The sequence below is a fragment of the Pholcus phalangioides genome, unplaced genomic scaffold, assembly GCF_987345545.1.
Source record: "Pholcus phalangioides strain wild (caught in Gottingen) unplaced genomic scaffold, Ppha-v1.0 ptg000008l_1, whole genome shotgun sequence".
Taxonomy (NCBI): Eukaryota; Metazoa; Arthropoda; class Arachnida; order Araneae; family Pholcidae; genus Pholcus; species Pholcus phalangioides.
In genome coordinates, this window is record NW_028301601.1 from 37,799,721 (window position 1) to 37,816,055 (window position 16,335).

At 37.2% G+C, this 16,335-nt stretch overlaps 1 protein-coding gene across 3 annotated transcripts; it reads left to right on the forward strand.

Moving 5' to 3' along the window:
- Positions 1–5,743: 5,743 nt before the first annotated feature.
- LOC149084252 (alpha-ketoglutarate-dependent dioxygenase alkB homolog 4) lies at positions 5,744–15,720 on the forward strand. 3 transcript variants are annotated; one of them, XM_089234613.1, is made up of 3 exons: positions 5,744–6,068; positions 14,627–14,833; positions 15,005–15,720. In XM_089234613.1, the coding sequence occupies exons 1-3, from the start codon at positions 5,967–5,969 to the stop codon at positions 15,701–15,703; spliced, it is 1,008 nt and encodes a 335-aa protein (XP_089090739.1). In that variant the 5' UTR covers positions 5,744–5,966; the 3' UTR covers positions 15,704–15,720. The 3 variants fall into 3 exon arrangements, with proteins under 3 accessions (XP_089090739.1, XP_089090740.1, XP_089090741.1); XM_089234614.1 differs by lacking the exon at positions 5,744–6,068 and adding an exon at positions 9,619–9,748; XM_089234615.1 differs by lacking the exon at positions 5,744–6,068 and adding an exon at positions 11,076–11,160.
- The last annotated feature ends 615 nt before the right edge of the window (positions 15,721–16,335 follow it).

Here is a 16,335-nt window from a genome sequence, read left to right on the forward strand (position 1 = left end):
ATTAAATAAATTGACTCGCAATAGTGTCGCACACTGGTCTGATATGTGCTAGTTTTCAGCTCAAAGAGGATGAAACCATTCATTTATTCTGCAGTACTCAAAAGTTTGTGCATCTCGTAAACATTCCTCAGAGAAATTTCTTATAAATTGGTGTATGTCGAAATTTGTTGCGTATATATGTGTGTGTGGCCCTAATGTATTTATGTTGTGGGAGTTATACTTATTTCATGGTGTATCCGCAACCTAATTTTCCCTTTAAAAAAAATATTGAATGCTTCAATTTTCACACTGTGTAAAGTCGGGGCACAATAGCAACTAAAAAACATTATCGACACCTAAAATTTCTTATATGTGGCTACTAAATTGAAGTCTGAGAAAAACATTTTAACATATTCACCAACATGGTAGAAGGTCACTATGACCTGAATAATATCAAGTCCTAATCCTAACAAAAATCCTGTGCAAGGTGTATTCAGTGCAAGTCATACATTTTCAGTATGTGAGTGAAGATATGTATATTGTGAAGGAAATGCTACCTCATACCGATATTTAGTCTCGGAGAAGTTGAAAAAACATTATTTATAGGTCAAATTTTCTTGAACAAAAACTGCTCGGCTCTAAGGAAATTCAGCTGATGCCTAAATATTATTTTGTCAAGTCCTATTCTTTATGGACAACAATCAATAACACAGTTTTTTGGAAACATTCATATTCCAAAGAAATAAAAACACAAGTTTTATTATTTATGAAATTAAATTACCAGTAAAAAATTTAGCTACAAATAATTACATAACAAAAAAATTAAAGTTCAATTGAGCAAGATTAAAAAAAAACTTTTTGTGAAATCTGTAAATAGATGGCAATCTGTAACAATCCATGAGGAATTACACCTTGCCATAGGAAACAGCTTTTTCTTGTCTGCACATAAATAATTTGTGCAAGATATACTACTTGCAGGCTTTGAACTAGTGTGTAGTCCTACAACCATGAGCAATGACTTGGCTACGTCATCTCATGTTGGACGATTTTATTAAAAAATTTTGAAGTAAAACAATTGTGCATTGAAGAATATAGAATAGTTTATCAATGACTGAGATTTTACATTTGGCTCCTAGAAAAGAATAGAATCATTCATGACATACTGTACAGCCAGCATGAGTCACATGTCACAAAACATGGTGCAGAGGGGTTGATTCCCCCCATGAACACCTTTTGATGGTTGGTAGTCATGAACCATGCCTTACGGTGTACATGCTCAACCCATAGCCCACATGTGGTCTTCTGATGTTGCCAGTGACCTCAAACCTAATTTTGAAGAACTGAACCAAGCTGCAGCAGGATCACCTGCCACTTACTATGCATTCCCAGATCACTGCCTATTGGTTTTTTTGTAATAAATTTTGTAAAAATCTTGTCACTTTTATAATGCAATCCAGACCTTACAAAATGGGTCTCCAACCTTTTTTTAATCATGTTCTGTCTCTGCTCATCATAGGTGGTAGAGCCAGCACCTTCTAGAGACAGGCCTCTGCAGTCTGCTTGTGACGTCAGTTCAGTGACGTTCATGTTCAGAATATTCAGGGAAGAAAATTCCCTGCTCTTGCCAGTATCATCGTTGTGAGGAAAAGAAATGATCAGGGCCAGAATTGGTGATTTCTATGCCCCACATCCAATCACTATGCAGTATTTGTGAGCCAATCAGGAAGAATCTACGCCAAAATAAAAAGAAACGAAATAGGATGCTGTGTCTCAAAATGTGGCAAACATTGCTAGGTAGTCTGAATGACGTTTATAGTAAACAGTGCAGAGGCCTATCTCTAGCAGGTGCTGGTAGAGCACCCATGCAGCAATTCTGATATATACGGAAATCAGAATCGCGTTAATTCTTTGAGTTAAAAAGTAGGTACAAACATTGAATGATCCTGTATACGCTAAACATTACTGTGCTCATGAGTAACAGCTTGAAGCAGTGGTATAGCAAGGTCTAGTGGCACCCAGTGCAGAGTTTTAACTTGACAACCCCCCCCCCCCACCAAAATATAAAATTGAAATTTATTGAGGAAGTAATTTTAATGAGGCAGCAAATAAAAGACAAATACCAGGAAATACTTAAAATTTTCTTATGCATTTCGATACGTTATGGGTGTCTTCAAAGGATAAGAATATCATGCTGACCGAGTTTACTTACACACAGGCGCTTCGTTCTTACTACGTTTGACTTGGACAGTCGTATAGTTTTTTCTTTCTGCTGAGCAACCGAGATGAAAGATTTGGAAATCAATCAAGTGGGGAAACTTGGTCAATGCAATATTCTTATCCTCTGAAGATGTGTCGAAAGCATAAGGACTTTTTTAGTATTTCCTGGTATTTGCCTTATTTGTTGACGATTTTTTGATTATGATGCTCGGGTTAAAAATATCATCTTGTTGCGAACGACTTAGGAACAGGTGCTGTATAATCCAGAGCGCCAAATCCAATATAATCCAGATCGCCAAGGGCGCTATAAGTTGCCAACGCTGGCGCTCAGTTATGCCGATCGGGCTCTCACTTGCTTTGCCGGGTTGTCATTGTTCTAGATTGTTCATACGTAGCTTCCATTACCCACCCATTATAGATGGCGCTTAAAGCGTGGGCGATTCAAACGGATAACGGCGTTTTTTCCCTTTGTGCAGTAGCGTCGTTGTCTTGGATTATTCCCGATGTGATTACCTTTCGTTAGTTGTTTTTAGCGTGTCTTTTCAAATGTTTGAATAGTCATTTAGTGTTTTTCGTTCCGAGCGTTAGGATTACATTTTCGTCGACCGGTAGGGCTGTATCCCTTTTATTTATTTTTCTTATTAATATTCGTTACTTTATTTAATTTCCATTATTTATTTAAAAGAATCTGGATACCCGGAAATAGTCCGGGTTTTAATTTTTTTTAACGTAGAATATGCTTATTTTTACACCATGCATGACCGTTGTTTATTTAAAAGAATCTGGATACCCGGAAATAGTCCGGGTTTTAATTTTTTTTTACGTAGAATATGCTTATTTTTACAACATGCATGACCGTTTTTTATTTAAATATACTATTATATTTCATTTGTGTTTCATGATATTTTTCATATTTGAATGGGTTTTTATTATTGTTTTCCATGCTGGCGATTTTTTTTTTCGGCGTCCGCAGTGTCTAACGGCCTTGGCGACTTTTGGTCGGGTCGTCGGACATGTTTGGCGCCGGAAAAAAAAGTCGCCAGAAATCGCCAATCTATGGATTATACAGCACCTGTTCCACGACTTGGCATCAATGATATTTGTGGCAAAAATTAGTCATCAGGATCGGCGGTTTGTTTATTTGAGCACAGTTCAAAAGAAACGAGACAGAACCATTGGCGTACGCAAAGGGGGGTTTTGGGGTTCTAACCCCCCTCCACCTCAAGCCGAGATTGAAGAGATGCAGTATGGTCCGCCACGACTTTGGTGACTTTTTCCTCGCAATAAGTCGCGAAGACCGTCATAATGAGGCTCTGGGTTGCTGTATTTTTTTATCATCTTTCCAGTTTTCGCTTTGTGATACTAGGTGGCGTTAGCTTCATCAAACAAGATTTTTCTTTTGTTCAAGTTTTTTCAAAAATTCCAAACAGCCGTTTTTCCATTTCGAGCATGTCTCTTGGATTATCATTCCTTCTATAACTCGCGTCATTTGAATTATCATCTACTGGTCAGGTTGTATCATACCGTTTTATTATTTTGTTGTATTTATTACTTATTCATCCATTGTCATGCCTTCTGTCTTATCGGTTTATCATTTAAAATGAACCTAGAGAATTTTTCATGCCCGAAACTCCTTATGCCCTGATCCGTTTATTACTGAAGAAAAGGTCCGGGTTTTAGTTTTTAATACATCGAATATTTATTTATTCAACATGCCCGGAATTTCTTATGCCCCGATCTGTTTATTAAAAAAATGGTCCAGGTGTAATTTTTTTTAACTGATATTTTTCCTATTTTTATGCTTGGTGATTTCTATTATGTTTTGCACGTTTTTTTTTCGGTGTCCGTAGTGTCTGACGGCCTTGGCGACTTTTGGTCGGGCCATCAGACATGTTTGGCGCCAAACATCACCAAGTGGCGGACCATACGACAGCTTTTTTGTCACCCCCTTCCTATGCCACTGGCTTGAAGATCCCTGCTTGACATGTCAAACAAACTTGCACACAGAAAATTCAAACCTGGTTTACAATATTAGAGTTTCAAATCACATATTAGAATGAATTTAAAATCAATGGCTGCCTATACCACCGGGAGAAATTTTCCTGGTCGATGATCTTGTCTTTAGCACTTTTTCAGAGATAAATGATGAATGTCTGAATCAGAATTGTGACCTACATGTGTTTTTGAAAAAAACACTGTGCAAACACCACTTGGTTCTTCAGAGACTTTGATAGCTGACGGACATAAAGTGTTTATTTTCCTACTCCCAATCAATTTCAAATGCCTGAGACCTTCTCCTTTAGTTTTGTACTTGCCAGAGCGACAGCAAACGTAATAATGGTTGACCACGCCACTCCCCAGTTGCACACTTCCACGACAACATCTATAAAAGGATGTCGTTTCAGCTTCCATGTTTGATTTCCAAGATTGGAAATCAGCAAAAGAAGGGAATGACAGTGTTTGTGTTTCGTTTCGGATATTATGCTCAGCTTCACAGTGTTGAAGAAAGTCTTTCCTACTAAAGGGTTTCTTACAGATTGAGCATGGATATTCCACTCCTAATGGTGCCAATTCCTTGTGCATGTTTCTTACGTGGGAATTCAACGATCTCAGTTGCTTATACCGTTTACCGCAAGCATTACAGCTATGTTTGCGATGGTCTTGGGTTCGTTCCTTGTCGTGAACGTTCCTAACGTGACGCTTCATGTCGCAAGCGCGTGTAAAAGTTTTGTCACACTCGAAACACGTGCGTTTGTTTCGGTCCTCCAAACCAGGATCAGCCATTTGAGATGTTTGCTTGGGGATAAATTAAAAAAAAACAAAAACGTGATGTTAACAAACAAGAGTTCCACACTATATCGTTGTTTAACTATTTAACTACAAAAAAAAAAAAAAAAGAATTGAAAAAGTTCTAACCCCAGCTCTTTCAGCAAACGAAAATCACAACACAAATACGATAAAAAATCATTTTATTAATATTTCATGAAAATGCCGATAGGCGACGCTAAATGATGGAAGATCGACCTTGACTTTTGCCAATTGCGTGCATACTTCATGGGACATACCTGTATTTACACGTAATTTTCGTCATCCCGATTTCTTTTTATGAAAAAGTCACTTCAATTTTTTTTTCTTTGTTGAAATTAAGGTTTAAAATTTATTTTCTTGAGTCAAATTATATTTTAATAATTCTGACTAAGTTGACCATATTTGTACGAGTTAGAGAAAATACGGTGAGATGAATATTTTTATTTATAGTCGTAATATATGATTTCTGAGTTGGGAAGATGGTTTTATTCGTTGATATGATGATTGAAATGAGTAAAAAGTAGAGTTGGCTTCTTTGAAAATACGTAAAAACCAGGACATTTTTGCAAAATGTCGGAACAGCCCATTGAGAAGAAATATACTTTATTTCTCCTGGGACAGCCAGAAAAAACCAGGGACTGTTCCGGAAAACACAGGATGTATGGTCATTTCAATAAGTATAAATATCATCCCACATTTGTCCACTGAGCTATAAGTAGAGTAAGTTTACTTATAGCTCAGTGCATTTGTCTGGTTAACGATTGGCAATTCTTTTGGTGAATTTATACCACGATCCCATATTTCTGTCAAAAAGCGGAAAGGCCAAGGAGCCACGGTCGCCCAAAAATGTTATTATGATTTGTTTGTTTACATTCTTCAAAGGAAACGTGAATATTTTCAATTGTTCCTGATCCTTCGTGATATCAAATAGTTTTTCGTTCGATATCGTGAAATATAAATCAATGGCGGGCAAGCAGTGCGGGTGCAAAGGCATCAGATCCTGTTTGTTGTGCGAGAAAAGTGGCAGTGACGTTATTTCATTGTATAAGGAAGGCAGTAGTAAGGTAATCAATTATTTTGTATGAAAATAACTAAGTTGGCCCGTGTTTTCCCCCATGTTCTACAGCCTGTAAAAACTTTGTTAAAAGAAGCAAAGAATTTTTTTGGCATCATTATTTGTTTCTTTTTCATTCTGGGAATAGCTAAAACCAGGGTTGGCAAGTTTTTTGCGAATTATTGAAAAAATTTAAAATTCTAACTCTTACTTTTATGAAACAAGTTCGGAGAATCTTAACTCACTTTTACAAAGGTGAAACATTTAATCCCCGTTCACATGGGAAATAGAAAAAGCGGGTTTAAAACTCGCTTCAAGAATATTCACCAATGACTGCTCACCATTTCTTTCCTTACGAGGGAAAAAAGTCGTCAAGCTGGTGCTAACACTCCCAATGCTACCGCAATATTTGCACATGTGAACGGGGCTTTAAAACTATTTGTTTTTTTTTTTACCTCTGGAATCAGCTATATTCCTCCATTCCTCTCAATCAAGGGGGTGGAGATAAATATGAGTAAAAACCATTTCTTCCAAGCAGGTTACTCATAAACAAGTTTTTAATAAAACATCCTTTTTTAATGAAATCCATCAACATGAATGATAACATAGAAGTGCAATGAATAGGCCTATATGGCGGTGTTTTCTACCTAGCATTTATCCAATCACCCCCGTGGTCAAATACAAAATGAACTAAAAACCCAGACTCTAGAGCCGGGTTTTCCTAGGAGCAGGTTTTTCCGCACCGCGTGAACTGAGTAGGACCATTTCGCGTCGGCAGAAACGTGTAATTAAATCACGCTATTCGTTTTTTTAGCGTGGCGCATAAGCTCAGGGCGCTTACACAGTATATGGCCTTGGTATCAGCTATTCTGTGTCGTCTGTATGCTGCGGTTTGAAGGGAACGGAGAGAAAACAACAAAAATGAAGAGATCTGCGAAACGTGGCGGCGCACGACGCATTTGACTCCTCCAGAAGCAGTCAGCCAATCACGCCCGACATAAAGCGCTGTCGTGAGGCATATTGAGCCCTCTTAAGAAGTCGTACTGCTTTTCTTATTGGTGAGTGGACGGCATGTCGCGATTTACGTTGCATGCGGCGTTAAAAATGTGCTCCTAGGAAAACCCGGCTTATGTGCCACAGCTGTTTATATCTTGCACAGGGAACCTTTTAAAACCACTAATATAGGATTCCAAAGCAGAAGAGGTCGACAACTGCAACGTACGTCGCAGAACAATCAGTGTTTCTGCAGAACAATCTCGGAAAGAATTCTAAGTAAAGTGAAACTCTAAGAAACACTATTTTTTGAATAGCAGAACATTTCCAATCCGCTGAAGACTTTTGTTGACTTTTTCGAATTTTTTTTTAAGGAACCGTTTAAATTGAAAGTTAACATTACAAATTGCTACCTTAACATCAGATAATATAAGAACTACAGTATTTCCAAACATTGGCGTACGCAGGGGGGGGGGGGGGGGGGTTGGCGTTCTATTCCCTCCAAGCCGAGATTATAGTGTTATATTGCAGGAAAAAACGTAACCCCCCCCCCCCCGAGGGAAAAAAAATGGAAACCCTTCCCCCTTGAGAAAATACTGCGTACGCCTATGTTTCCAAGAATATATAAAAAAAGAGAGATGACAAAATGTGAGCAATAGCATGAGAAATTTGCCGACACATAGGGAAACAAAGCTACCGCATCCAAGATGAAAGTACGTAATAGAGAAACACAAAATTCTGTATTCTGTTTTTTTGTAGAATTATAATCTTTTCCCCTTCAGCTCAAGTTGATAATCGCAACAACTATATTATAAATTCACCAACTCATATAAAAAATGTGTTGTCGACAAACTATGTGCATGTACGCACAAAAGAACAATTGTGAATTAAAAGATGAAAAGCAAAGGCTTTTTTTTTGGCATGTATTCTTTTTTTGTTGTTAAGGAAACTTAACTCGCTATAAAAACGTGCTTAAACGTAGAAAGACAGTGACATTTGTTGGCCATGCGTAAACTTTTAGCCTTTTTTTCAAGACATCGCTAATTATCACCAAATATTTTTGCAAAAGTGAGTGCCAATGTCAAAATCACCGAATGTGGGTAATGAAGCACTTTTGTAAATTATAGTGAATTGAAATAAATTTACGAACGGAAACGTTTGATGACACAATATGTCATTGTGGGGAAGGGGGAAATGACAACTTTTTGAGAGATGTCAATATTCACATTTATGGCCAAAATTAACAAAAACATTTATATGTTGGGAAAATAATTTATAAAATAATAAATAAAAATTTAAGCGTGCTTCCTTAAAGACACGAAAAATGACTGGATATTGTTGCTCGAAAGTCGGGATGGATAAAAATTATCTGAAAATGGGGGCATGTACCGGAAATACATACCTGTCTTAGAATGGTGTTGCCATCTATCTTCCATGTTCGAAGTCAGAAATCGGCGTTTTGAATTGATATTTTTCTAATGTCAGGTGTTATTCAATACCGATCCCGGCAGGCGCGGATCTATGGAATCGCCAGAATCAGAAGTTTAAAGCCCATGCCTGGCTCTGTTTCGAGCCATAAGCGGGCATAAGGGCCGGGACCCCATGTGAAGGGACAGACAAGTGAGTACTGTATGTGTAATTGTGCAGTGCATGTTTGAGGGGAAAAATTTTTTTAATGTCAAAATTTTTTTTTTTGGGTGAAGTATGTCATGGTTCCGGATAATTTAAGATACGAATGCAATTTTTTAAGTTTTGCAGATAAAATTGCATTCGTATCTTAAATTATCCGGAACCACGACATACTTCACCCAAAAAAAAAATGTTGACTTTAAAAAAATTTTCCCCCCTCAAACATGAACTGCACAATTACACATACAGTACTCACTTGTCTGTCCCTTATGCCCGCTTATGGCTCGAAATAGAGCCAGGCACTGGCTTCAAACTTCTGGTTCTGGCGGATCTATGGGAGGGGGGGGGGAGTGTTTGAGGATCAACCCCCCCCCCCTCCCCCCCAAAGAGAAATGTGAATATGATAATATTACATTCAATAAAGTCGTTGAAAATTATTTGTATCAATGTTTTGATTAAATAACAAAGTCAAGAAAACTTTGACCAAAAAAATAGAAAAGCTGGGATAAGTCTGCCTCAGGGCGCCGAGAAGGCACACTACGGCCTTGGGTCTCCTGCTGAAGAATCGTGAGCATCCGAGGGAACTATAATATATATTTTTTTATTATAAACATCTGAGGACCTAATACGCGAAAACTTCACACGAAAAGCCGCAAGAAAGTGTGAGTTACTGAAAGAAAACGTTAATTTGATTGGTTAATTGAAGCGTGAGAATGGAATGATATTTACACCTATGTATTGATGTCTGGGTGCCATTCAGTTAAACTAAGGCTGTGCACATAGTGGAGGTGACCAAGAGGTACGGGAGTACATAATAGAGGATCATCATCATCACACCAGCACATTTCAAAACCACTCCGGTCATTTTGCTCTATCCTCCTCTTCTTTTACATGTACGGACATCTCTTCTCCACCCCTGTGCATTTTTTTCTTTCTAGTCGCAATTCTTGTAACTCGTACCTCTTCGCTCCACTATGAGCTCAGCCTAAGTCGTGGCGCACCAGTTTTAATCATGTACGTGAAAAAGTTAAAAGCAAGAGACGACGACTACGAAGTAGTGAAAGCGAAGTAAGTGTGTTTCTCAACGATTAAAATATTTGAGAATATTCTGCCTATGCATTTTCAGAAGTTTAAATATTTTTATGGGTAAAATGACCTTCACGACATCTTCAGTGGTGTAGATGGTAGCATGTTTGTCTGGTTTGTGAAAGGGCCTGGTTTCGAGTCCCGGTGGAGACCAGATGACTTTTCTTTCCGAGTTCATCTCGGCATAATATCCAAAAAATATCTGTTTCCTTGACATCTTACAATATATTTTTTGTTTTGATTTTCAAGTGCCGCGGTTTGATTTTTCTGATAGGAGTTTCTGATCATATGCTTTCTAACTTTCATATTATTATTAATAGATTTATTTATTTTTTGCTAAATTTGAAAATATGAATTGAATGATCACTTAAAAATCTGTACATAGAGAAACATCAAAATTATACTTTTCTTCCTTTCTAGTGAAGACAATAGAAATGTTCAAAATAGGTTGTATTTTATGTTACCATCGAATATTTCATGAATCAATGTCAATAAAGTGTCATATAGTACGTTATTATTTCTGTACCGTAATAATAATCTGATAAATCACTCCACGATTCGCAGTCGACAATTATGCCGTATTATCATCAGGAAATATTTTTTATCTATTAGAGCTGGTGATCCTTACTAGTAGTTACTGTGTGCAGTTTTTATGTACATACTCATTCTCTATAAATTGATATTCAATCGTTTTTGACACATTCTAGTGGCAGCATGGATGATATAAGATGAAGACAATCATGAGACAATCATATATATTTTATATATATTTATGTTATAAAATAATATAATATATATATAATAATAATAATAATATATATATATATATATATATATATATAAAATATGCTCTATGCGTGATGAGCGAACACGTTGTAAACTGTAACATGTATTTCCTGAGAACTTTTGTCCTTATTCTTTTGTGTTCATTTTATTTTTATTGTTTCTTTTTTATTTATAATTTATTTATGTACTTAAAAATCATTTTACGACTTACCCTTTCGACATCGATATTAATAGGGTAACTTATATAAGACACTGATTTTAGTCAATAAATTACTAGGGAGAAACAAATGAAGAAATAATAATATGATTACATGTTGTTGAAAGCTTGAAAAAATCCGTGAAAATCCAATTCATTCATCATGAGAAGAATAGAAGAAAGAAATTTGAAAATAGCCTTTACATCCGTGAGATGGCGGGCGTGGATTCTGAGAGTGATAAGAACCGAATAATAATATCTAGAAAATTGGTCTGTCTCATAAAATACGGAACCTCGCCCGCTCCGACACATCACTCTGGATCAGCGTCTGTGAGATGAACTTTCTATGTTTAATTTTTCTTTTGCAGTCCTGATGGCCGACTTTAATCGGTTTCCTTGAATTGGTTTTCTGGTAAATTTGTAGTTTAAAAAATTGAAACTGTATAAGGTTAATCAATATTAACCTTTAATATTAAGGTTTCCAATGTACTTTTGGTTAGGATTATGATTATTGGACAAGCAAGTTTGATTAAGTTTCTGCGTCCGAAAAGCCCCCCCCCCCTTCTAGAAGTCCTTTGAAACAGCCACCAACTTATATCTTATACAGTAGCTTTAGAGGGTATCGCGTCGAAACATCTCCGCCAATTAGAAAATATCTAAAAAAATCTAAAATTTAGGTATCCAGCAAACCATATTATTATGTGGAATATCAGGATAGAACTTAATGAGCTTTTACCTTGCGGAGCAAATTAATTACAATGAACTTTCCAAACCCTTTGATGAGGAAAGAGTTTAAAAAAAGGAGTGCGGGTAATAACTAAAATAATTAATTTGTCCAAACAAAAAGATAATTTTGCTCAAATACGTAAGGATACAATGACAAAAACTCGTGTTGCAGATTCACAAAAACGTCCTCAGAAATAGATACACACAGGATTATTTGAAGTTTTATCACGATGTGTTTGCGTATGTATTAAAATGTATAAATGCCAAAGTAATGGTGTTTTTTTCCACGCAAAATCCAAGCAACAAATATTTGAGAAGATGCGTCGGTTTCCGTGTCATTACGACGATGGATTGTCATTCATCACTGGATAAATATGCTTTTTAACCACGACAATAGCAGTGTGTAATTAGATCATACCATGATTGATGTATTTGCCTGACATTTAAATTATACGGACAACCGTTTGTTTCATCGAAAATATTGTGGTGATCTCAACAACACGCATAACATTTCTTCTCCCTCTATTCTGAGTGGAAAAAAGAAAGTCTTTTCATGATGGTTTGAGAGGAGTCATCATCCCTTTGGTATCCCGGAAGCTCCGACGTATATGAAGATTGGAAGGGAAAAATCGAGAGGAAAAAGTTCAAAAAGTCAAAACAGAGTAAATAAATAAGATGAATAAATAGAACCTATATAATAGAATCAGTGCTGTTGCTGACATGTAGTGATTCGGGAATGCGCGCCATTTCTATCGTGACTAATCTCGGATCTCAGCCGGGGGCCAAAACCTCTTTTCTTTTTGTCTTCTTTCAAAAAAGAAAAAAATCTTGAATATCAATAATTTGTATGCATGAGTAGACATTTTACTCTAATCAAGTTTACAGCGAAGGAAATGGCAGATCTCCTCGTTATCTTTGCATATATGCACATGCAAATAAAGGCTTATACACTGACAGTGAGAGTTTTCATTTATTCAATATAGTAGGTGGTGAATTGTTAGAATTTCATACACAGTCAAGTCACATTTTTGTGACCATCTTCTATGTTTTGACGTCAGTTGCGCTTAGCTAATGATATAAGACAAGTGTTGCCAGCTGGCATGGTGCGTCGGATGTAAGCATTGTAAAAAGAACGCTATTTATCAGTACGAGATATGCCGATAACCCGATATTTACATAGAGATACCGATTTTAGAAAGAAAAATTTACCTCTGCTTCTACGGGAACTCAAACCCGCGCTTTTGTTTGAGGTGGTATAGGATTATGCGTACAGCATACATAACAAAACGAGATAGAGTTTTCTTTTTTGTTTTTTATTACATATTTTTTTTCATTTTCAGTGTTTGGGGGGGGGGGCATTTATCAGCTCACGCAATCGGAAAAAAATATTTTCCTTAGGCCCCTTTCACACGGAGCGGATGCGGACGCGGGTCCGCATACCCTTTCAAACGAGCACTGAAGATGCGGACGAATCGCCCGCATCTTTAGTTCGAAATTCGTGCATAAAAACTGTTTTTTCACAATTTTCGTAATTATTTTTCTCCTTCATCCTTGATTCAGTGCCCATAGGCAGCCTAGAGGCATTCTTTGGTGGTTTTTATCATTGAGCCTAAAGATGCCTCCATTCCGATCCTCACAAGTAGTCGATGGGAGAAAATATCTTAAAATATTTTCAAAAAATTTTGAAAAAAAATCTGTCTTTTCGGAAAAATAGGAAAGAAAATTCCAAAAACACATCCAATGTTCGAAAAATCCAATCCAAAAACATTCAAAACATTCGATGTTCCAAAAAAAAAAAAAAAAAAAATTCAGCAAATATCAAAGAATTTGCAAGTATAAAAAAAGGGAGGGGTTGGGACTTTCAAAATGTCTGTGCTTAGAAATATTCACATCACAATTCTGTCTTAGGCCGGGATTACACTATAAAAGTTTTGTAAAAGCTCTTTGATAAAACGTGAAAAATTCAACCATTAAGATCACCGGTTGCATTTGCTTGAATGCAACCGATGCGCCTATTGGTTGAATTTTTCAACTTTTATAAAAGATCTTTTACAAAACTTTATAGTATAATCCCGGCCTCAAGTACGGATTACACTATAAACATTTTATAATAATTCTTTTAAAAAAGCAACTAATAAATTTATGGGTTGCACTTGCAATTTATTAGTTGCTTTTTTCAAGTTTTATAAAATAACTTTCATAAACCTTTTAGAGTGAAATCCCATCCTTAGATTAGTCTCTTCTGAAATATAAAATTTCATTTTTTTAAGTTTACAGACTAAATATTGAGTAAAATATACTTGTAGGTATCGAGGCAACCACCAAAAATATTCAAGCGCTAGGGTCTTCAAACGACTTAATCCGGCCCTGAGTGAACACCGTACGTGGATAACGTTGTTTAATAAAAGTATTTTTTTTTAAGTTTAAAAAAATTAACAGATTAAAAATTTAAAAACATAACAAATATTTAAAATAATATTTCAGATATTCATATTTTTAAATAATTTTAAAAATTTAAAAAGAAAAAAATTAAAATTTTTAAATTAAATTTAAAAGTTATGAAAGTATGTAGTCAATTAAATATTCGTAATGAACAGAACGGCTTATAGTTTTGGTCCCGTCAGTGGCCGTTGTTGGCAGGTTTTATTGTATAAAATTGTGAAATATCGACAAAAGGCAGTTGAAGTTGCTATATCTCCATCTCAGAAGGAAACGGAGGGATAGACGTATGTAGGTACATTATATTAATGAGCAGGGACCATCATATGGTGTGAATAGCTCCGAATAAACCTATTGTCAAAACTTCTATGTGCGGATGCGGAGCCCGCACTTAGGTTTTGACACATGCGGATGACGTCCGGACCCGCATGAACATTTCCTAGGTGCGGAGATTTTTCGGCTCGTCTGAAAGGCGCAGTATATTCCAATTGTTAAAACTTCTTCCGGATCCGCATCCGCTCCGTGTGAAAGGGCCCTTAGGTGGCAATTTCTAGAAGGTTCAATGATTTCCACTGTGGCTGTTATAATGCAGATCAGGTAAATTTTAAAAACCGCTTAAGGGGTTGATGGAATGGGTTTTATATCGGTCGTAATTATCATTGAGCTGTTTCTGATAACTAATTTCTTTACATGATTTGTCTTTTCTGGAACAGGTCCCTTTAACGTATGGTTACTGCGACCTGTGCGGCATGTGTTATTCATCAACTGAGCGTCAGAGAACTACTGAAAGTTTTCCCTCATTCTTCATTGATGGGATTCTGTTGATCAGAGACTTCATTTCAGATGCGGAACAGGAACGTATCGTAAGTCAGATGGATCAGGGGATTTGGGTTGCTTCGCAATCCGGAAGACGAAAACAGGTTTGCCCATTTATTAAAAAAAAAAACCTTGATTTTTGCTTACATGATTTGTCTATAGGAAACATACACACACACTCTGCACTAATATGTGAGAAAATTGTATGAAATCAATGAAGTGATGAATTTTTAATTATCTGCATTTAAGTGCTTTTTATTTCTTCTCTTGCACAGGATTTTGGACCTAAAGTGAATTTCAAGAAGCGGAAGGTGAAATGCGTAGATTTCAATGGTTTTCCGATTTATTCCCACGACTTCATAGAGAGGCTGACGTCTATTCCAAGCCTAACGGATTTCCGGCCAGTTGAGCTTTGCAACCTGGAATACTGTTCCGACAGAGGTTCAGCTATCGACCCTCACTTGGATGACTGCTGGCTATGGGGCGAGAGACTCGTCACTCTCAACCTCTTGTCTTCGACGACTCTCACCTTGTCACTACCCGATGAAGACGACGAGAATTGTGCTTGTCGAATTTCTTGGTGTGCACAGAGAGCTGGTGCTCGTCGCGCGATGTGTGATAGGGTTGCTTCCTGCGGACACCTCCGACGGAGCGAAATGATTTCTAAGTACGATCCTGAATCTCCTTTGACAAACGCGCAAGACGAAATCGTGCATGAATTGAACGGGGTGGGTGAAGAAAACTCGAGGTTTGCACCAGAGGTTCGAATCGAATTGCCGGCTCGTTCGCTTCTCGTGTTGTCGAGTTGCGCCAGGTATCACTGGCTCCATGGAATTCAAAGGAACGATATCAGTTTCCGGAGGCTGGCCATGACTCTAAGGGAGCTTTCGCAGACTTTTTTGGAAGGTGGAACCGATTGGAAAACTGGAAACGAACTGATAAGACTTTCGAAATTGAATTTCGCACTGCAATAAATACATTTAAAATAAGATGTCACCGCGTTTTATTTTCTCAAATGTTTGCAATATTCCTAATTCAGGGCAATCCTTATCTGACATCGAGTCCGGTGCGAAAATAATTTCGGGCTTTCTAGTCTTGATTTTAAACTTTTTGTGGGGGGGGGGGGGGATGGAAATCGACATCCAAATATTCACTTATTATCACAGAATATAGACCGTTGTGAGACAGTTTCACCCTACTGTTGGGTATTTTGCTCTTGCGTATGAGGCGGGCTTCAGCTTGGCGCTGCCATTATGTAGCGCTAAGCCCTTAGAGGAGAAATAAAGTAGAGTGAGGGAAACCCTATTTTTCGGGTGCAGACAGTAAAGGCCACGTGACTTATATTTCTTCTCAATGCGCTAAGCCCTGCTGTTGATGGCTATAGATTTGTATCTATAGCAAAAACCACACGACGGATATTAACCCCCTCCTTTTCGAATCAGACCTCTTTGGCACTTGACTCGGGATTATTTCCGTTTCGCCCTGCCAAGTATCATACTGGGCAGGACTGCAGCGTCTGATTTACGAAACTGTATACCTTCGGGTGGATCAGGTTATCACAGAATATACAGGAATGCTGAAAAATATCCACTCAAAAAAGTATAGA